General features: G+C 46.2%; 1 protein-coding gene across 2 annotated transcripts in view; it reads left to right on the top strand.

Annotated features, from left to right (window-relative positions):
• SFI1 (SFI1 centrin binding protein) overlaps positions 1–23,872 on the top strand; it is a 531,261-nt gene that overhangs the window by 315,799 nt on the left and 191,590 nt on the right. For both annotated transcript variants that reach the window (XM_085635878.1, XM_085635877.1), the window contains exons 21-22: positions 11,440–11,536; positions 11,730–11,890. In XM_085635878.1, the coding sequence (XP_085492004.1) occupies positions 11,440–11,536; positions 11,730–11,890 (258 nt within the window). The remainder of the gene's footprint in view (positions 1–11,439; positions 11,537–11,729; positions 11,891–23,872) is intronic.

Raw genomic sequence — 23,872 nt, 5'->3', positions numbered from 1 at the left:
CCTGGAAAGGACGCTCTCGGATCACAATCCGTGCTTGATCACGATACTTTGGTCGCGGCAGCGGCCGGCGATCCCGACGTGGCGTTTGAATCCCGCGCTGCTGGAGGACCCCGTGTTTCATGCGGAGCTGGGGGACGGCGTGGAGCGCTACTTTCAGGGTAACTCGGGGACGGCGACGAGTAGAGCGCACGAGTGGGATGCACTCAAGGCGGTAGTGAGAGGGATTTGCATTTCGTCTGTGACTGGGACGCGCAAGGTGCTGCTACGTGATGTCGATCGGGCGGAGACGCGGTTGCGCCAGGCGGAGTTGAAGGACCATGCGTCTGAGGGTACCCGTGGAGAGCTGCTGGCGGCGCGGGAGGAGGTAGCCCTGCAGGTCGAGCGGCTCCGCTGCTATGACCACAAGGAATATATGGTGCGGGCACAAGCGGAGCGTGACAAGGTGGGGACGCTTTTGGCCAGGCTGGCTGATCCGGCGGCTCGGGGCTCCCCGGTGGTGTCTTTGGCTGCGCCGACGGGGAACCTAGTCCACTCGCAAAAGGAGATTAATGACTTGTTTTTGGGTTACTATTCCCTGCTGTACCAGAGTAGGATGCGGGGTCTACCGGATGGGCTGGACGATTATTTGGAGGCTGCGGGGTTGCCCCGCCTGGACCCGGAACAGGGTTCTGCTCTGGGGTCGGAGATCTCTCTGGGCGAAATTAGAGCGGCGGTCAAGCATATGGCGCGGAAGAAGACTCCTGGGGCTGACGGTCTTCCGGTGGAGTTCTACGCTGCGTATTTGGACATTCTGGCGCCGCGGCTACACGCGGTATATCGGGAGGCGTGGGGTCTGGGACGGCTTCCGGCCACCATGAGAGAGGCGATCATAGTCCCATTGTTGAAGAAGGGTGGGGTTCCTACCTCCATGGTGGCATACCGGCCGCTTTCCATGCTCTCAGTTGACTACAAGATTCTTAGTAAGATCTTGGCTACGCGATTGTTGGGTCATATGCGCTCCTTGGTTCATTCGGATCAATCGGGGTTCATCCCGACTAGGAACACTGCGACGTGCATTCGGCGGTTGGTGCGGATAATGGGAGACGAGGGGGAGGGGAGATCGGATGCCGTGGTGTTATCGGTCGACATTGAAAAGGCGTTCGATAGTGTGGAGTGGCCGTATTTGTTCCGGGTTCTGCGGGAATTTGGCCTCTGTGATAATTTTGTGCGCTGGACCGAGCTGCTGTATAGCTCCGCTACGGCTAGGGTCCGTACGGGACGTACTATTTCGGTGGCGTGCTTGGTGGGGAGGGGCACACGCCAGGGTTGCTCTCTCTCCCCGCTGTTGTTCGCGCTGGCCATGGAGCCTTTGGCGGCCCGCGCCCGGCAAGGGCAGTACTACGGGGGGTTTGGTGGCGCGAGGAACTGCAACACATATCGTTGTATGTGGATGACGTCCTGTTGTATCTGGCTGATACGGGGGATTCCCTCCGGGGTGCTCGGACTTTGCTGGAGGAATTTGGTCGCTTGTCGGGGTTGCGGGTGAATTAGACTAAGACCTGCCTGTTTCCTGCGGTGGGAACCTGGCTGTTTGCCGTACCTGGGCGTCCGTATATTCCACACCCCCAATGATCTTTTTGAGGGGAATGTGGGGGGCGCGCTGAGGGGGCTTAGGGGTAGTATGGCGTTCTGGCGCACCCTTCCCCTCTCGGTTGCTGGACGAGTGGCGCTGTTGAAGATGATAGCACTACCGCGCCTGCTCTACTATTTCCGTACTCTGCCGATCTGGATTCCGTCCGCCTTTTTCCAGACGCTTCGGTCCTTAATGACAGGGTTTATTTGGGGAACTGGGAGGCGACGAGTGGCGATGTCGACGCTGTTGAGGCCACGGGAGGCGGGCGGGCTGGCAGCCCCCGATTTTGAATGGTACTATTTGGCGGCGCAGCTGCAGTGGCTGACGCAGGCCGTGGCACGTGAGTTTCGGGGCCCAGAGGGCCCGCAGGATAGGGTCATTCCGCGCCATGTACTGTCGTTCATTGTGCTCCGCCAACGGCTCCGATTGGATCAGCTTACCCTCGAGGAACGCACGCTTCGGCTGTGCTGGATCCGTAGTCAGAAACGGGCGGGGTTTGCCCGGCCGTATGCCCCGGAGATACCGTTGGGCATGTGCACGGCCCTCCCGCACGGTGGGGACTGGTCGGCCCTGGCTCACTGGGAGGAGTGCGGGGTGCACATGATTGGGGGCTTATACGGAGATGGCGTTTTGCTGTCGTTTCAGGATCTGCAGGGGGCATATGACCTACCACGGGGGGACTACCTTTTGCATGCTGCCTTGGTGCGTGGGATCCAGAAGCACTGGGGGATGGGGCTGTCGGAACCCCCGATTTCCCAGGGATGTCAATACGTCACTATGGCGGCGGGTACGGTTAAGGCCATTACTTGTCTGTATAGACGGTTGTCCACGGAGAGGCTGGCACCCTTGGAGGTCTTGCGGGGTAAATGGGAGGGGGATCTTGGCAGGCCCATTCCTGAGACGACTTGGGCACAGCTTTTACGGCGGGCCTGGAAGGGCACGCGCAATGCTAGATTCCAGTTGATCCAATTTTACACCCTTCATAGGGCTTACCTCACTCCGGTCAAAATTCTGCGGTATTTTGGAGGCTCTCAGTCGCCATGTCCTCGATGCGGAGTAGAAGGGGCTGATTTTGGTCACATGTTCTGGTCCTGCCGGGGCCTGGGCTCGTACTGGGCGGATGTGGTGGCGTGTCTGAATCAGGTGACTGACCGTGAGTTGGAGGTGGAGATGGGGACTTGTCTTTTGTTGTGGTTTCCGCACACCCCTCGCACCAGGGTCACAAGCAAGTTTTGCGATTTGGGGCTGATACTAGCGAAGCGGGAGCTCACTCTGCATTGGAAGGCCAAGTCCGGCCCGAGTTTTCGGAGATGGAGGGGGAGTTTCCTGGCCTGGGCGGGAAGCGAAGGGACGCTTCGGCATCAGATGGCCAGGCGGACCGCTAATGAGAAGGCGCTGGATGTGGCGAGGGCGTGGGAGGTGTTGGTGGAAGAGCTGCGCTCCTGGGAGACGAGGAATGTGGAGGCTGTGGAGGATGGGGATTCTGTAGATGTGGATGGGGGAGTGGAGCCTGGGACGGGGTCGGCGGGGGCTGCGGAGGAGTGCATGCAGGACGGGATCACTTAGTTAGACTCATGGAGGACTTGCTATCTGCACTCTACGTGGGTAGCGGTTGAGGAGCGCAGGTGGGAACAGGGCTGCGGAGGGAGGCCACGGCAGGGTCCTCTCTCTCGGGCTGACTACTAGCAGGGGTCTGCCCGTTCGCCCGGAGCGGGGACGTCTTGGGCCATAGGACCGGATGGAAGGTAGCTGCTGAGGACTTACTGCGGGCACACTGACTGGGGGGGTGGGGGTAGAGGGGGCGGCGGGTGGGGGATGTAGGGTAGGCATGCAGTGGAACGGATTTCTCCTGATGTGTATTTTGAGGGGGGATTCCTCGTCTGCTGGTCATATGTGTAATGTTGGTCTCTAAGACCCTGGGTGTGAAAACTTAATAAAATCTTTTACCAAAAAAAAAAGAGGGTACTTAAATTCTACCTGGCAAGTACCAGAGGCATTAGGAAGACGGATCAGCTGTTTGTCAACTATGGCGCCATGAGAACAGGCTTCCCAGCAGCTAAGCGATCCATTTCCAGATGGATTGTTTCCTGCATTACCCTAGCCTACCAGCTGGCAAAAAGGCCCTTACCTTTGGCCCCTAAGGCTCATTCTACTAGGGGGAAAGCGGCCACAGTAGCTTTCTTGCATGACGTTCCAATGGCAGAGATCTGCAAGGCGGCCACTTGGAAATCGGTTCACACCTTTACCAGGCACTACTGCCTCGAATCCGATTCCAGGGCGGATGCCCAAGTAGGCCAAGCCTCCTTGAGGAACCTGTTTGGGTAGCGGGGTCTATCTAAGCATACTCTTCCTTCTCTGTTTTTTTTCTTTCCTTTGCCCGCAGAGGGATGAGGTGAGGCTCGCTATTCTATTCTAATGCTTATGACTATTGATGAGGATCCCCTGGAAGAGAAGGATTAGTTACTTACCTGTAATCCTAGTTCTCTTCCAGGGGTATCCTCATCAAAGTCATAAGCAACCCTCCCGCCTCCCCGGGCAAAGGTGTGATAGTTTTCAGAGGTTATTATTTCTTTGTGCCATGATTTTTCAGTCTCCGCAAAGAACAACTGACCTAACTGCCACCCCTGATGGGAAGGTGGGGGTCAGGTGTGCCTTAAAGGCACGGTGTCAGTTTTTTGCTATGCAGCTATTAGTTAGCTTTTCAGTCTTTTTAGACTGGGTATTTGCAATGCAGCCTGGGAGCTTCCTATGCTTTCAGTGTTTTCTAAGAATTTCTGCTGTTTTCTAAGCATTAAAACAGTTTCCAAACAAGTTATAATGTTGTTTCTCATGTTTATAATGCTATTTTCTTATGTATAGTGGAAATTCCTTACAGCATGGTTCAGCTCTAGGGTGTTATGGGCTGCAATTGCTGGTGTATACATATAGGTATATATGTATGGATATATATATGTGGGGCACATATAATATACTGTTTCCGGGATCCCGCACATGGGCGGGAATATTCCGGGATCCCGCACATGGGCGGGAATATTCTAATGCTTATGACTTTGATGAGGATACCCCTGGAAGAGAACTATGATTACAGGTAAGTAACTAATCCGTCTTTTGCCTCTGCGCACCCAAACAGAATCTGGCCAGGTCTGTATGGGTGGATCTGACGCAGAGATGCGGCCAGCACCTATGATGGAGAGATGGGCGAGAACGCCTGCTAGAAGGTTCTCGAACGTGTTGATTTAACTATAAAAATCGGTGTCCGTGGGGTGGAGCTCAGGAACTCAGTCTTGGAGTGGACGCAGTCGCGGGACGACTTTGGTGTCCGGAGAGATTACTTCCTGTGCCCCAGTCTCTACAGGGTTCCCGACTTGGTGTTTTCAGTGCTTGGCCAGGGATGTTGAAGACTTCGGTGCAGACGCATCTGGTGAGGTGCTTTGTACATTAACTGTTTATATATCTATATTCAAGATCTCATATTTGTATATATATAGTGTGGTGTATTCATTGTTTCACTTGGTGCCTAAGAACTTACTAGCTTCAGTGACTTATTGCCCTTGTCTACGATACTAATAAAGCTCATTTTACCTCCACAGGAGTATTGGAGTTGCTGTGTAAGTAAGTGGTGTGCGTAAGTTTAGATTACGCCAGTGGACAAGGCAATACAGCTGTATATTTGTTTTTAAATGTTAACGTTAGTGCTGAGTCGACCAAACAGCAGCCCAGTGCTGCTGCTTCTCAGGGGGTCGCATTTAAAGGTCAGGAGGGCCGCATGTGGCCCCCGGGCCATACTTTGAGGATCACTGTGCTAGGGAGTCTCCACTGAGCGCTGCTCAGTTTTCTAAAAAAATGTCCACACCGTTTTTCTACTACTTCAGTGACTTATCCTTCTTCAAATACAAGATCTTGGGGGTTGGTGCTTCAAACTGATCTTCATTATGCCAGAGACACCAAAGAAGGGGCTCTTCAGATCCTGTGGCACATGTAAAAAAAAAAAAAAGGCTCCATATTGATTATCTTCATAAGGACTGTATTTATTGTCTCTACCCTGAGCACAAAACTAGAGATTGCAAGGAATGTTGCACGTTTTTTAATAAGACCGTAAAGGATAGAGAAGGAGGCCTTCTTCTCTGGCTTCAAAAGCTCGAGTCCAGAGATGATCCCCTCTCTTATGCAGAAAGTGACACCTCCTCTGTCCTCTTCTAAAACGCCCTTGAAGAGATCTAGAGACGAGACATTGCCTCCTACATCTTCAGAACCACCTAAAAAGGTGTCAGTCTCCTGAGGGTGCTCACAGGCATAGAAGTCCCTCTAAAGGGCCTCACACTTCTGCCTTGCCTACTGCTAAAAAGAAGAGAAAGACCTATTTCACCTTAAATTCTGTTCAAAAGTCTACCTCAAAGCCCTCAACACCTCCTCTGAGGGTTAAACATATTTTTTTTAAATACTCCGACGATGGAATAGTCAATGCCCTTTACAGCTTCTTCATCAGAATCTACAGTGACCACCGCAACAGTGTCTATGGTGGCATCGTCATTAACGACAAAACTCTCGTTGGCAGCTTCTGTCCTGCTGCCGTAGACGATAAAGCTACAATCTTCGTCCAAGCTGTCGTTGAGGGCAGTTCTTCAGGCAAACAAACGTTCATCGCCGTCATCACCATCGATGACAGAACAATCCCCGGCGGATTCGTTAACTAAGGCCCCCTTTTCGCCAGCAGAGCCAGTCGACAACCCTACCACCAACGATACCCAGTCTGAGGAGAATGGATCTTTCCACGTGGACGACGCAAATTAAAAAGGCTAAAAAACAGATCATGCCTTCACTTACCTCTCCCAGTTAGGTGTCCTCGCTGCTTCCTACACACCTCCTTGAGCATGAAGACTCCGAGGTAGACAGCCTTTACGGAGCAGTTCAGAGCCCATCTGACTATACAGATGAGGAGGAATATCATGAGCAGGACTACTACCCACAGGAATATCATCATCAACAATATTAACAAGATATGGTATGCGTGCCACCCACTCTCTTGACAGATTTACAGACCATGCTGTCAGATTACAGAGCACGATTTCCCCCAACATCTACATCAAGTTAACAAGCTCCTGCTAGTCATTTCTGTACCAAACATCTCACAGCCAGCTGTTATTCCGCCTCCTTCTCCTCCAACTCCTCAATAACCATCTACGAAACCCTTACAAAGCGCAACTTCATCTGAGGATGAAAGAGAAGAGGGTGAACTTCCAGGCCACAATGATGAGTTGGATGACTACGTCCTGCTGACGCCAACATCTTCGTCACCTCATGTTATTGACTCACCTCCTGAGGATATAGGCGGCTTCCACTGCCTGCTAGAAAGAGCAGCCACTCTTTATGAACTGACAATGCCAGCCACACAACAAGATTGCTTCCTGTACGATTTTAAAGAGCTGTATCGCAAAACAGTAAGATCCATACCCATCATTGACTATGTATCAAACCAGGGCCTCAAGGTAATGCGCAGTCCGGCAACAGTACCAGCAGTATTGCCCAAATTGGACAAGAAGTATAAGGCCCCGGAGGACACACCTGCTTGCCTCACGGGTCAAGCCGGACTCCGTTATTTCACAAGTGGCACAGCGAAGATCTCTGAATCCTTCTACACCCCTTACAACGCCTCCAGACAGAGAGGGTAGGCGTTTAGATAATATCAGCAAACGCTTTTCTTCTAAGTCAGCCCTCATAGTAAGAGCTGCCAATTCCGTAGCCCTCCTTGGACGTTATGATTGTCAAATGTGCTACAATATAGCCCCTTTTATCGACCAACTTCTAGAAGACGTTCGTGGAGAGGCAAGGAAAGTGTTGCTAGAAGGTCAAACTGTTTCCTCTGAGATAATAGACTGCGCCATAGATATTGCCTCCACAGGCTTTAGACAAGTTGCAGGTGCAGCGGTTCTACACCGCCAAGGTTGGCTAAAGGCCACTAATTTCCGCTCTAAAGTTCAGACCTAGATACTGGATCTATCTTCTGATGGAGAGGTGCTGTTTGGGAGCCACGTTGATGAGGTCCTCAAAACAAATAAAACGGACACGGCCAAATCCTTAGGCACGCTTCAACATAAAGTATCCTTTCGGGGTGCCAGAGGAAGAGGGCAGCCGTTCTTTCGTGGAGGATATCAACAATATTGTTATCCGCATACTCCTCCAACACACAGCATTGTCGCCCCAATGTCCGCAATGGCAACCGCCCTCAGCGGTATATCACCGCCCTTCCCTTAGAGGGAAAGCAGGACGACAACCTAAAGACAATAGCCGTAGACAGTGAATTCTGTCTGCAGCCGGCTTCTCCCCTTTCCACCCAGGGTGCCAGCCAGAATATCCAAACATATCCATCATTGGAATCAAATAACTACAGATCAATGGGTCTTAGACCTCATCCAATTTGGGCACTTTTTAGAATTTATCTGCATTCCTCCTACAACGCCACCCCAACCACACATTCAAAAGCATTTACCCATTCTCAAATGGGAAGCACAAATAATGCTAGAAAAGGGGGCAATAGAAAGAGTTTCCAGCTCCAAAAAAGGGAAAGGATCCTATTCCGGTTTCTTTTTGATTCTTAAGAAGTAAAAGCAGTGGAGACCAATTCTCATCTTAAGGGAGTTCAACGAGTTTCTCAAGAAACAGACCGTTCACATGATCTCGCTACAAGACATTCTGCAGCTCCTCATCAATTGAAATTACATGTCCTTCCTGGATCTCCAAGGCGCCTATTTTCACATACCTATCCATCCCAAACACAGAAAGTTCCTCAGGTTCACAGTAGCTGGCAGCCACTTTCAATTCCGAATTGTTACCACTTGGCTACAAATCGGCCCCACTGATCTTTACAAAATGCCTGGCATCTTTCAATGCTTACCACAGAGAGCAGCGTCATCAAGGCTTCCCATATCTCAACGACTGGTTAGACAAGGCAAACACCCTTCAGTCGGGGAAAACATCCACCAACGCTTGCCTACGCCTATTCAGCGATTTTGGACTCACTCTCAAAACAGACAAGTCAATTCTTCAGCCTTTAAGGTAAATAATATTCCTAGGAGCCATACTGGACACAGTCCTCAACAAAGCATACCCACCTGTCGAGAGATAACGAAAGGTGCTCTCTCTGGCACGCTCCATACCAAAAAGAAAGTCACTTTCAGCTCGCCTCTAGAAATCTCTTAGGTATGATGTCCTCGTACAGCACTGCTGGCTTCATATGCGTCCACTTCAGGAAATCCTGGATGCTCAATGGTCCCTGGCGACGTTAGCATTCGAAGACATCATCCAGGTCACACCCATCATGATCAAGTCGCTGCACTGGAGAACCTAACCAGCAAATCTTTCTGCAGGCCTCTGGTTTCTTCCTCAGCCATCTCCATTGGTAATCACAACGGATGCTTCCCTGGAAGGGTGGGGAGCTTACCTCCAGGTGAGCGGCAAATGGCATAATTTGCATCGCAGCATGCACATCAATCTATTAGAACTCAGAGCGGTATACCTTGCTCTCTAGGCCTTCCTTCCCAGGATTCGGCAATCCACAGTGCTTGTGCGCACAGACAACACACAGCGATGCACTACATAAACAAGCAGGGAGGCACCAGATCTCATCTACTGTCAGAGGAAGCTCAGCTGATCTGGCAATGGTGCATCTAACACAAGGTACCTTTAATGACAGAGCATGTGCCGGGGATGCTAAACATAGCGGACACCTTAAGCAGGCTGAAATATGCTTTGCACAATTGTGAATTAGACCAAAGCACACTGGATTACATCTTTCTTCAGTGGGGAAATTCAAGGCTGGATCTCTTAGCAACCCCCCTCAAATTGCCATGTCTTTCAAGTTGACGGCGCCATCGGGGGTCGTGGGGGAATGCCTTTTCGATTGCATGGTAGGGCATATTTGACTATGCTTTTCCACCGATTTCCCTTCCTCCCTGTCAGATTATTCTGATCGCTCCTGCGTGGCCACGCCAGTACTGGTACACAGAATTTCTCCTGCTCGTAATGCGACCTCTTATTCGGCTCAAACCAATTCCCTCGCTTCTAACAATGCACCAGGGTCAGGTTCTCCATCCAGATCCCAGATCGCTCAAATTGCCAGCTTGGTTCCTGAGTTCCGAGAGTTTGGCCATCTGAATATTCCTGCAGATTGCAGAAGAATACTTGCTAGAGCAAGGGCAGACAGTACAAATAAAACCTATTCCTTAAAATGGAAAAGATTCTTTAAATGTTTTCCAACTGCTGACATTCACCCCCTCTTATCTTCTCCAGAACAAATCTTACCATATCTTTTGCACCTCGTACAACCGGGCCAGGCTCATGCCTCTATTAAGCTGCATCTTGCTGCCATCTCTTGTTTCCGAAGATCTCTGTGGTCTTAGAGGCTAGTTAAACGGCTCCGTAAATATTGTTCAGAGAATTTCCTCCATGCAGACTACCTCCTCCAGAGTGACATTTTAATACAATGTTGGGAAAATTAATGAAGTCTCCTTTCAAACCAATGCATAAAGAAGACATTAAATACATCTCCTGGAAGGTAGCCCTCCTTCTCGCCATCCCCTCTGCACTTCGAGTAAGTGAAATTCAAGCTTTTACCACCCTAGAACCATTTCTTAATTTCAGAGAAGATAGGGTTATACTTTGTACTAAGGCGAAATTTATTGCTAAGGTCCCCTCGGATTTTCACCTTAATGAGCCGGTAGACCTCAAATAATTTTTCCAAAATCCCCAAACAGCGGCTGAGCGAGTACTTCACTCACTAGACATCAAACGATGTTTGAAATTCTATTTGGACAGAACCAAATCCTTTTGGAAAACAAACCAGCTATTTGTCTTCTTCAGCGCACTAAGGAAGGGTCTGCCGCTTACCAAACAGAGCATATCCAGATATATATCAAAGACTATAATTTTCTGTCATCAAAAGGCAGGACGGTGAGTACTGGCTCTTTCCACAACAGCAATTACCACATCCATGGCATTGTTTGCAGGGGGTGTCGTTGCCAGATATCTGCAGAGCAACGACATGGAAAACTGCACACACTTGGTGAAGCATTACTCTATGGATATGGATGTCCTCAGAGAAGCAGCAGTGGGATAAGCGGTTCTACATTGAGCTATCTTACCTTCACACGGCCACTTTTCAACCTGTTACACACATTTTACGTTACTGTATTATGCTAGCTTATTTATGTTAGGATTTCACCTCCTAACTGTGTATATTGATTTCATAATAATGGTGTTAATTATATTGATATATGTAAACATTTATGATTGTCTATGGAAGGTTTATTTTCAAAATGTGCTAGTTTCTGCTTGCTATTCTGATTCAAGCATGTGAATCTAAGAAAGTTCCAAAACTAGAGTAAGAATATAAGTTACTTACCTGTAACTGTAGTTCTCCAGTATTGGAATCTTTCATAGATTCACATGCGAGCCACTCCCCTCCCAGAGAAGTTTGCCTTTATTTCTCTACTTGTTTGCACTTTAGTATGCACTAGTGCGAATGAAAATCTGAGGCACTGCAGCTTCTCTCAGGAAGGTTCCAGAAGGTGGTGTCATCTGATTGGTTCATTTTTAAGTTTGGTCCTTTTTTGTTAAGGACAACATAGAACCTTTAGCCTCTAGGTTGTGTCTATTGTGACATAGCTTTTATACAGTACCATCACTGGAAAGATTCCAATACTGGAGAACTACAGTTACAGGTAAGTAACTTATTTTCTTATGTTCTACAACTACTGAAGTCCCCTTAGTGATTAAGTTTTACTTTTAACTTAGGTTTTTATTTGGCTGATTGTTTCTGTTTTTCCTGAAAGGTACTTTCCCAATGGAGGGAAGTGGTTGCAATGCGAGTGTATAACAGACACCAAGAGGAGGAAATTGTGAGGGATGCAAAGCAGCAGCTAGACCAATGTGAGTATACAGAAACAATAGGGTCTTTGCCCCGTATCATATGGGTAAACTCAAATGGATGGACTGATTTAACTGTTGCTGTTGGTCACTGTGAAGATTCAGCTTTGGGGTGAAATCAAAGGTTCATCCATCTTTACTTAGGCCTGCTTGTCATAGTAAAATGTCTCTGGTCTTGTGTTTTTGTACTGTGCAGTGTGCTTAAGGACTCGCTTCCTCCACTGGAGAGAGTTCACTCAGCGGGCCAAGATTCAGCGGGAAAAGATGGAGAATGCTGTAGTGCATCATAGGAAGAATCTTCTCCAGCAGTACCTGCTAAAATGGAAACAATACCGTCTCAAGCAACTAAGGAAAATGGTGAGCCAAACCAGGGCTGGTATATTTTTTTCTTTGTCCGCAGATGTATTTTTGTGGCTGCTATAAGCCGATAAGATGTCAACTGGCAGGCTTTTCCACAAAAGCTTCTTTAGTTTTGCTATATGCTTTTAATTTCATAAGGAGTAATATTTTGGTGTTTCTTTTAAACATGTTGAAATTGGCATCGAAGTTGAGACCTCTTATGGAGTCTTGCCAGGCAACTTTGGAAATTGATGTGGACAAGGATGTTTTAGGAATGTTTCATGAATGTTTTGTTAAAAAATGTTTCTTGTTTCATATTTTATTTAAAAGTAGCATGCATGATATTTGGTGAAGGTTTTCCAAATACCATGCTGTGCCACAGAATGCACGTAAATTGCTTAAAGTCGATATGGCACTTTACAGAACTCTTTTAGAAATGTTAGCAGTAGTGATGACTGAGTGTCTTCTTTAAGTCTGTCACCATCTAGATAATGATTCCCAGCATTCATTTTGAAATGATTAACAGATCATTTGCCTTATTTCTTTTAATGAAGTAACTAATTTGAGTGCAGGCCACTTGCAGTAGTTGAACCAAACAATGTCCTGTCTCACTGAGACCTCACGCTCTAGTAGACCATCCCAGAATTAGCCCACCCTTAATATTTGTGGGAGTTCATAACCCACAAAAGTTAAAAGGTTTTGTGTGTAGGTGGCATGATATGAGTTAACAGCTCCATTGCAGTTGCTCGCCCTCAGGGTGCAATACTCCAAATTATGCATGTTAAGTTTATTCTGCGGAAGGAAGGGTGGTAAAGCTCTCGGAACACTGGCATCACTTGGCAAATGGCTTCACATTTCTGGAGCCCGCAATACGCATACGTGCCTGGATTCAAAGAATCAGAAGCTACATTTTCCATGAGGTCACAGAATTCTCAGTGTTTTGGAAATTTCAATGGTCATCGTGAAGATATCATGTATAAGTTCCATGTGGCCCAGAGCATCTTTGCTTGGCAGGCAGAATATTTTGTTGCTGCAGCCAGGAAATTGTGACCATACATTTGTTGAAGTCCTTCGAGATTTTGTTTTCCTTTTGAAAGCATGACTGTAAGTTGAAACAGAATACAGGGTAGTAGCTCAAGAACTTAATTCTGAAATGAACTTAAGTCGTTTAAATTGCTGTTGCAGAGAATGTATCATTAGCGAATAAACTCTACACTGCTGTTGCTCATTTGCATTCTAAAACTACTTAAGAAATGGAAAGAATCCTCAACTTATTTAGAGACTGGTGATGCTTCATGATGTTTACATTTCTACATAAGGTAAGTGTTATATGATTAGAAGAGTGATTTATTATTGTGAACACAGACCATACAATCCTGACAAATGTCTGCATTACAGTTTGAGAAACAACCCAAATGTATACAAGAACCACAAACCATGTAATCGAGAACCTATGGTAGATATATTTACCAGAGAAGAGAGAGTTATGAAAATAAAAGTTCAGCCAATTTCAGAAATATTGTTTGTTTCATTTCAAAGAGTGCCAGAGTTCCGCCAACATACCAGAGAGGCTGAGGTCTTGAGTTATTCTGGAGGTATATCACATATTATAGCAAGTATTCGATAAGTATTCATAAAAACATGGTAATAAAGGTGAATCTTCATTTTAGATGATCCACTCCGACCCAAGTAGATGACTGCACTCAGTGACGAGTCCGACATTGAGTCCCTTTATTTTCTCTTTTGTCCCAATCCCTTTTCCTGGGTCAATTGCTACCCATCCTATTTCTAGGGTGAATGGTTGCCTGTGAATACAGCGAAGTGCCGAACTAATCATCGTTCCCAATGGATTCAGAATGGTTCTAGGCACACAAAGCTTGACAGTACTGTCCTCCCATTGTCTTATCACTTAAGGTCGCCTCGGTTGGCTTTGAGGTTCCCACTGGCCCTTTTCTGTCAGTTCTGCCTAGGCCCTCGCTCAAAAATGCCACCTGAAATATGTTTATGGACATTGAGGATTATTTTTTAATCTGATTTCAAGAACCTGTAAGCAATTTCAGACTTTTGGGGGGATCACAGGGAATTATGGAAGAGAATGTGAAGTGTCTTTAGAAACTATTTTGGCTTTCTGAAACCATCTTTTGATCGTTTCTCTGGTTGTTAAAATTGTGGCTAAGAATCTGGGGTTCCAGTTTGCTTGTCCTTCCACCTTATATTTTATTGATGCTGGCATAGATTGAAAACAAATACTTCCCAGCCCTCCTGGAGAGGATATCCAGCAAGTTAGACCTAATGGGCTGTGCAGTCTTTTGTCCATACAATTTGGATCTTAGAAAAGCTACTCTCATTGCTTATAAGAAACCACAAAGTAGGCAGGGAAGTTTCAAACACCCTATGATTCAGCTTTCTTACTTGTTGTGTCAGTTGTGCTAGAAACCGATTGAAGATGCAGCGTATAACTGCTTTGCCATTAGTATTGGTGATATAGTGTCCAATTGCAGCCTAGTGATGTTGCTGGGTTGTTTGATGGACTGCATGCTGGAGCTTGCTGGATGGTTAGAAAGAGCCTTCTTGAAGAGTGTCTAGTAGAGGTAGAATTGGGTAACTAAATATATGCTCCCATCGTGTCAGACTTGATGCAGCGGCTAAGAGTTTACATGTAACAGAGATGCATTTGAAAATGTGAGTTGTGCTTTTTCTATACCGTTTTACCAACTGTAGGTTGCACCACCCAATAGTAATGTCCAAAAATGAATTTATGAATGTCCATCCAGTGTCGAAAGTACTCAAATTTCTTTGTTCTTCTTTGATTTTGAAAAACATACACCAAGCAGCCAACGCGTTTCGGTCTATTAGAAGAACTTCATCAGGGCAGAAATTAATCTGTGCTTCAAAATTTCAACTCGAAAATTATAAAGAGGTGCACCGGCAAAAGTTTTACGCTATGGAGCATTTGGCCCATCAGCCTTTACATCATTATTTTCGTCGGAGTTGGATTTGGACCCGATCGAAACAATTCGAATAGGCATTGGAGACATATCTCGTCTTTGCCTGTTGATGCTACATTTGTGGTGACTTTCGCACGGGGAGTAACTAGCGGAACGAACCGGACGACCTCTTTACAATTTTCGAGTTGAAATTTTGAAGCACAGATTATTTCTGCCCTGATGAAGTTCTTCTAATAGACCGAAACGCATTGGCTGCTTGATGTATGTTTTTCAAAATCAAAGGAGAATAAAGAAATGTGAGTACTTTCGACACTGGATGGACATTCATAAATTCATGTCTCATACCAAATAGGGACGACACGTTAAGGCCCATCCTAGACCCCAGGCCCCTGAACCAATATATCCACTCAGACCATTTTCACATGGTCACACTCCAGCAGGTACTTCCCCTGCTCTCCCAAAACGATTTCCTGGCCACTTTAGACCTCAAAGATGCCTATCTCCACATTCCTGTTCACAACGCTCACAGGAAGTTACTCAGATTTGTGGTGGACGGCCAACACTATCAAGTGCTCCCATTCGGAGTCACCACAGCACCACGAGTATTTACCAAGTGCCTAGCAGTAGTGGCCGCACACCTGCGAAAACAACACATCCATGTCTTGCCATACTTAGACGACTGGCTAATAAAAGCCAGCTCATACAACCAGTGTGTATAACACACGCATGCCACTATCCATCTACTTCACGAACTGGGCTTCACAGTAAACCACGCAAAGTCCCATCTACAACCATCCCACGTAAAACAATACCTCGGTGCCACCATAGACACCTCAAGAGCGCTAGCCTACCCCAGTCCTTCCAGGATAACAAGCATTCAGGCTCTATGCACCAAATTTCTGCCACAACACTCTCTTCCAGCTCGAGTGTTCATGCAACTAATAGGGATGATGGCCTCTTGCATATTCATAGTATCTCACGCAAGACTCCAAATGTGTCCTCTCCAAGAGTGCTTAGCGTGCCAATGAAACCAGGCCCAGGGTCAACTGACAGATCTGGTGTTGGTAGACGGTCGTACCCATCGCTCTCTGCAGTGGTGGACCACCAAAAACCTTTCCAAAGGGCGACCGTTTCTGGACCTGGTTCCTCAGATAGTACTAACAGCGGACGCATCGCTCTCCGGCTGGGGAGCTCACTTACTACATCACACCATGCAGGGCAGGTGGACACCTCAACAAAAGTTACTCCATATCAACCATCTGGAGTTGCTAGCCTTATTTTTAGCCCTAAAATCTTTTCAAACACAAATCTCAGGCAAGGCAGTCCTAGTCTGCACAGACAACATGACAGCCATGTACTATATACAAAAACAAGGAGGCACACACTCTCCGCAGCTCTCTCAGCTAGCACAGAGCATATGGAGATGGGCCATACCCCGAAAAATCTTCCTCCTAGCTCAACATGTCCCAGGAGTCCAAAACACTATAGCCGATCTCCTGAGCAGACAAACTCAACAGATCCACGAGTGGGAACTCCATCCACAAGTTCTTTACCCGTACTTTCAAATGTGGGGGCATTCACAGATAGACCTCTTCGCCGCGCAAGAAAATGACAAATGCCCAAGCTTCGCCGCCAGGTATCCACACCCATTGTCCAAAGGCAATGCGATATGGATGAACTGGTCAGGCAGATTTGCGTACGCTTTTCCGCCTCTCCCACTCATTCCATTAGTGGTGCGCAAACTACAACAACATTCTCTCACACTGATCCTAGTAGCTCCAACTTGGGCCAGACAACCGTGGTACACCACACTGCTGGAACTATCAGTAGTACCGCACCAAAAGCTACACCTCTCTCCACACCTCTTAACCCAGAACCATGGAAAGAAAAGACACCCGGACCCAGCTCTGCTCAACCTTGCGATCTGGCTCCTGAAATCGTAGAATTCGGTTATCTAAATCTCCCCCCAGACTGTATGAACGTCATTAGAGAAGCTAGACGTCCTACCACTAGAGCTTGCTACGCAGCCAAGTGGAAACGATTTGTAGTCTATTGTCACAGCAATAACTTCAATCCCTTAGATGTGTCCATTCACACATCATATGCTGTTTACTACACTTACAGAGATGCAATCTAGCCTACACGTCTATTCGACTGCACCTTGCAGCCATAGCAGCCTACCTACAAAACAGGAAGCACCTATCACTCTTTAAAGTGCCTGCCGTAAAAGCCTTCATGGAAGGCCTCAAAAGAATAATTCCCCCCAGAGTACCACCCTCACCTGTGTGGAACCTAAACATCGTTCTCACCCGACTAATGGGGCCTCCCTTTGAACCTCTACACAAATGTGAACTTCAATTCCTAACATGGAAAACTGCTTTTCTGGTAGCCATCACTTCTCTCAGAAGAGTCAGTGAGATACAAGCACTCACTATTCAAGAACCTTTTCTGCAAATGCACCATAATAAGGTTGTTCTACGTACTAATCCAAAATTCCTCCCTAAAGTCATTTCTCCCTTTCACCTATACCAATCTGTGGCACTACCCGTATTCTTCTCGCAACCACAGACCATTGCAGAAAGAGCTCTCCACACACTAGCTGTAAAACGAGCCTTACTCTACTACATCGAGAGAACACAACCTTATCGTAAAACCAAACAACTGTTCGTTTCCTTCTCACCACCACATAAAGGCAACCCCATCTCCAAATCTGGGATAGCTCGGTGGATTGTCAAATGCATTCAGATTTGCTACCACAAAGCAAAACGAACGCTATCTGTTCCCCCTAAAGCCCACTCTACATGTAAGATAGGGGCTTCCATGGCATTCTTAGGGAACATCCCCTTAGATGATATCTGCAAAGCAGCTACATGGTCAACACTGCACACCTTCACTAAACACTATTGTGTAGATGTGCAAACTAAGCAACAAGCTAGTGTGGGCCAGGCTGTACTCAAGACATTGTTTCAAACCACTCCAACAAATACTGGTGGTTGCCCCTAAGGATGGGTACTGCTATATAATCTATGCACAGTGTGTAATCTGCAGCTCATATGCCTCGAACGGCAAATGCTACTTACCAGTATGCATCTGTTCTTGGCATGTAGAGCTGCAGATCTACACACGCCCACCCGCCTCCCCAGCTACCTTTATCTGTTCCAGTTTATCTTATTTAGATCCAACACACATGGGCATCTTCACTGTTTCTACTACGCTCCATCATTTCCCTGCTGGCGAAAAACAATCTGAGGATGGAGCCGAAGCCCATGCGCAATACGATCTAAAGGAGGAGTCAGACCTCGTGACTTCCCAAAACATCCGGGCCCAACACCAGATGGCGATCTATGAACAGTGTGTAGATCTGCAGCTCTACATGCCAAGAACAGATGCATACTGGTAAGTAGTATTTGTCATATATACACTAAATACATCAGATTATTATAACCACTGTAGACTTTAATGAGCACACAGACACACTCACACATCACAATGCCAATAATCAAAGAAAACACATCACCCGCATCATAGCCCACTCTAGACTGGGGGATTCACAGCCTGGATCAAGAGACTCAGCAAGCCGGGTTCCTACACTGAAGTAGACGCGTCCGCCTCCATTCAGGTCCAATACCCCACTTTCCAAGTCAAGAAACCCCAGTTTTATCAGTTCAAAGCACTAGAAGTTTCCGAGAGGACGTCCTCTGTGCCAAGGAAACTTACCGAAGTTGGCCACTTTCTATGCAATCATTCCAAAGGCAAAAGAGTTCTGACGTATCCTTCTGCACTCTCACATGTTCCAGCCCCTTATATTAATGAAGCTGGTAAGTATCATTTGCCTTTTCTTGAAATGTTTTATACATGATGTTTGCTGTAGTGAGGATCTGATATTTTATCTTTGCTATTGAATTTGAGACTGTCATTTTGTATACACCACTGGATGTAGTGATTTTCGGTTGTTTGCAGTGCCTGATATTGGTAGCATGAAGGTGGTTAATCCCGTAGTGTTTGTGTGGGTTTTGGGCTTTCATTAATAATGCTGCTGCCTGATCTCTGTTTAAGTTCTGTTCATCTTATATCTTGTATTTGTCGTGCAGCCTGATGGTAAGTCTATTATATGTATATTTCATTAGCTTTGGCAGAAATTAGTAAACCATCTCCTAATTTATTATTCCTTTATACGCACGTAATGCATTGCATTTTTAGGTCTCGCCTAGCGTTGCAGCACGCATACGCTGCTCGCTCTGTGAGGCTTCTTGTAATCGATAACCTTTCAGAAGTGGAGTGTAGGCTCCGCCCCTTCTTTTCATTGGCTTGCATCATTGTTTATGGTAAATGCTGGCTTTTCTTTGTGAGTGAGGCTTTTTAGTCCCTCCTTGTTACCGCCCTGACTCCTTTTTGCCCCACCCACCCGGACTGGATCTTTTACTCGCGGCGTGACACGGTGTCTCTTAATTAGCCGCTAAACACTTTTTTTTTTTTATTAAACCTTTTATTTATCATTTTTCATAGAAATGACAACATGACAGCTTTCAATCATTACATATATATACTGTTTTTGTCTGGGATAGCACACTCCCCAACCACCCCGCAACGCTAATACATCCAATAGGTCCTCCTTATACGACACATAGGCATAGTAGATAGCATAATCAAGTCTGCGATAGCAGTAGCATCCTTGGAACCCCAGGGGAGCAAAACTGCATTTATGCGGCACCAGCCCAGCTACAGGATCCCAGGGACGGCGTCCCCTGTAAAGAGCCTTGTGTTCCAGTCCAGTTTCCCGGCCCGACCCTTCATGGAAGTAGCAGTAACAAAGAGAAACATCTCCCCAGGAGTCCAACATAATAGTGAGCGGTGAGATCAAACTCTGTCGCCAATCAGCAATGCACCTGTGTAGGACGAACAAACCCCACATGTAAAAAACAACGAAGCGTCTCATCCTGGGGAAGAAGGTTCCGGCTCCTCCGAGCCCCTCCCAAGCACATAGGTACGAAGAGGCCCCCATATGTCCTTCGGACGGGAGGCCCGGAGAAGTGTCTCAGCATAAACGGTCAGTTGATCCTGGCAATAAAGCATGTCTGTCAGCCAATCCTTGAACTTCGGGGCACGCCCCCTGTCCCACCTGCAGGCCACCCGTCGCTTGGCTAGCAAAAATGCAATGGCAAGCAGCTTCCGGTAGGATTTAGGTATCTGTGCCGTATACCCCATCAGTGCCAACACGGGAGTCCTTGCCAATGTGCTTCTTGTCATGGCCTCTAGTGCCACGAATATTTGTCCCCAAAACTCCTGCACTGCTGGGCATTCCCAAGCCAAATGTAAGAATTGTTCCCAAAGTGAGATTCTTTGGAGGTCCATCTATTGCGGGTGAGGATTACATTTGCGAGACACTGCTGTACTTTCTCCGTGCCAGCCCACTTGGGGAATTTAGTTTTTATCACAGAACGGACTGCTACCACTAAGGCAAAGAATCTCACTTTGGGAACAAAACTCGCTCACCCAGAATGCACTAATCATTGAAGGTGGAGTTATAAAATGCAAGCAGCTGTGAGACTCTGTGTGTTTGCCAGTGATCAAGGGACATTTCACCCGAAACATGTTTGGCGCATTTTTGACTCTGAGTAAATGTACGCTATCTGGCATCTCCTGCAATAAAGAAAAGGACATACATACATACATACATACATATATATATATATATACATTTTTTTGAGGTAGGCGCGGTGAGATCACATGATTCGTGCAGACTCACCAGTTGTGGAGTCGTGCCCCGAGGCTCGTACCTTGGTTTCCCAGCTCCAAAGTCGGCAGTCTAGCCGTGAGCCACATCCTGTAGCATACACTATGAGAAAACATTTTATGAAGCAATACAATTACAGGCTTCATAAACACAAGTAAATAATAAAATAAGCAAAGCATTGCATAAGTGAGTTTATGTATACACCCACTTTTTACATATAAGAATAAACTTATTAGGGGCTTAAAAAAATCCTGCCACATCTTGGCAGTGTAAGCAAGTATTAAACAGATTAGCTGAGAATCTCTGGGAGCCTGAGGCCAGCAGGCCGGTCTGGGGCAGTGAGACAGTAACACACTTTTGTTGGAAGAACCAATAAAGAACTCTGCAAAAAGAACTATTATTTCAAACACTGCACAGCTCTACAAGTAAATCTGAAACCGGGAACTTCACTACACACCACATACACTCCATAACACATGGATAAAAGACATTGTCATTTACAACGCCAATAGCTCTAACTTAAGCAAATCTGAGACCTATTTCATTTCCGAAGCTTGTTTTACTGGGAGTGAGTGTGTATGGCAGTCGGGGCCATGAAAGGGCTACGGCTGGTCCTATTAGCATCAGATCTGGTAGCATAGTTGTGGTCTGATGTGTAATGGTATTCATTTAAAGGGTCCTCTAGGTGTATTTCAGGAATTCTTGGTGGATTTTTCATGCTATCGCTTGCCAATGCTAATGTCATGTTTGCATATTCTAATGCCTTTGTAACTCTGATGCTATTTGATGAGTGTTGCTTTGCCACTTTACATAGGGGCCCCAATAATATCCTCTGAATCTATCTATGTTTTTTCTTTTCCGTCCTTGTTCTGTGCTTTATAAGGCATTTGTGGGTGTAGCTGTTTTGTGGATGTATATGGTGGAGGTATCTCAAGGGATGTTGGATATAAAGGTACAACAATCTGTGAGACCTATCTATCTTCTGATGCATTTGGGCAACGGCCTTTTCCACACTCCATTCTATACCATTTGAACCCAACGTTAACTGACTGTAAATCAATTTTCAATTCCTCCATTGTTTCTCATGTAGAAGACATCTCATTATCTTGCGAAAATATAATGATTTTATAGTGTGTGTATGGCAAAGCAGCTGGCTCTGCCTTTAGCTCGCAAGTCATTATTATCGTGCCACACTTGGCTTGCTATTAATGCCAATTCATTTATTTCATCCTGTATGCTCTATAATAAATGCCATAGTGCTGGAGTGGTCATCAAATCTGTTTCTTTTTTTAAAGTTGGGTGAACGGTATGTAATATTTCCATGTATGCTCTTTCCGAAGTTTTGGGAATAAAGTGTACATCTCTCCATGTGACTGGACCACCCAATCTATATAACCATTTTTTCAGTCTTCTGTGTTTTCCCTGATCTAAGGGCAAAGAGCCCTATGAGTCGCACAAGGCAGTTAAAGTCTGGTCTGTGGGCTCAGCGAGTGGTGCTTCTAGGCAACAAAGCACTGTGCAACACTCATCTGTGGTGTTTGCTTGGGATGCTGTCTTCGTAAAGTGTGCCCACAGGCGAAAGATTCACACACTGCTTGCCACCTTGTGTCAGTCCTGGTCTCTCATGAGACTTTTTCCTGATTCCCCACGTGGGATGTGCTCAGAATCTGAATCCAGCAGGTTGTGGAGAGGTGAGTTCAGCTGTAGCAAAGGTCTCACTAGACTATAAGTCACCGCCTTATGATGATGTACAGCACAGTAGACACAGCTTCCCAAATGAAGACAAACACTCTCATAGGTTCAAAGTAGCCAGTTCAGGTTTCATGTGAGCATCACTGCTGTATAGCAAGAGTCAAAGTTCTCCCCATCCCTGCACATAAAAAAATAATATATATATATATATATATATATATAACACCTACTGGCGGTCGCCAGTAGGTAGTTATAGTTAGGACCCCTTTTCCATAGGAAATCCGCAACATTCTATTTTGAATAACTTTGGCGCCGGTCGACGAATCCTCGCGAATTTCTCAAAATAGGTGGGGCGCTACGCTCCGCTCCTACCCTGAAAGTCTCGGGGGGATTCGTCAAGCGGGGGCTGAGATAAAAGGGGGGTCCCAAAACGTGTTTTCCCCATGCATTTTTCCATAGGACCTTTAGACAGGGCTACAGCCCGAACGGCTGAACAGAATTACTAGAAATTTGGCAGAGAGGTAGTCCTCAGGTCAAGGAAGTGCCTTTTGTAGGTTTGGTGTAAAACTGTTCAGTAGATTCTGAGAAAATAGCCTTTAAATCAATATATATATCTGAGCCAGCTTACGGTACGCTTACCGTGTGAAAAACCACAATATTTTAAACAAAAATAATAAAAGAAAAAATTAACAACACTCTCTCCACCCCGTGTGCAAATGTCGCCCGAAGGGCACCATTTGTGCATGGCTTATAAAAATTACGAAAAATTAAAATATTACCTTTCAAAACGAAGTGCATCATATGTCCTCCATGTGCGCACGGTGCGCGAAGCGCATCGTGCGTACATGGCCCATCTAGCGTAACGTGGGCACGCAGTGCGCGTAGCGCACCGCGTGCCCACCGTGCGTGCACGGCACTAACTGCGTAAAGTGGGCGCGCGGTGCCACGAATGGCGTAAAGTAACTTAGCATTTAAAAAACCGTACAAATTCACTGAAAAAACCATAGGTTTCACACACGTTATAGTTAGGAATTAGCATTTAAAAAACCTTGCAAATTCACTGAAAAAACCATAGGTTTCACACATGTTATAGTTAGCGGAAATTTTACTGATAAAAAACCAGTGAAAATCCCCCGTTATAGTTAGTGTAGGCAACTATAACTCACGCGACCGCAATCTTCTGCTGATGACATATGTGTCTTTATGAAAAAAAAATATTTGAAATATATGTATAGCTAAAAATGTATGGAAGAAGACATGGGCAAATAAGTGTCTAAATACAGTATTAGCATCAGCAGAGGATTGCGGTCGCGTGAGTTATAGTTGCCTACACTAACTATAACGGGGGAATTTCACTGGTTTTTTATCAGTAAAATTTCCGCTAACTATAACATGTGTGAAACCTATGGTTTTTTCAGTGAATTTGCAAGGTTTTTTAAATGCTAATTCCTAACTATAACGTGTGTGAAACCTATGGTTTTTTCAGTGAATATATATATATATATATATATATTCACAGAAAAAAACATAGGTTTCAGGCACGTTATAGTTAGCTGGACTTTTCACTTGTACAAAACCATTGAAATTGCCCCGTTATAGTTAGTTCAGCTAACTATAACTCGCGCG

The sequence above is a fragment of the Triturus cristatus genome, chromosome 11 (genome assembly GCF_964204655.1).
Source record: "Triturus cristatus chromosome 11, aTriCri1.1, whole genome shotgun sequence".
In the NCBI taxonomy this organism is placed as follows: domain Eukaryota; kingdom Metazoa; phylum Chordata; class Amphibia; order Caudata; family Salamandridae; genus Triturus; species Triturus cristatus.
Note: the sequence above shows the minus strand (reverse complement) of the source record. Positions and strands in the feature narration are given on the sequence as shown.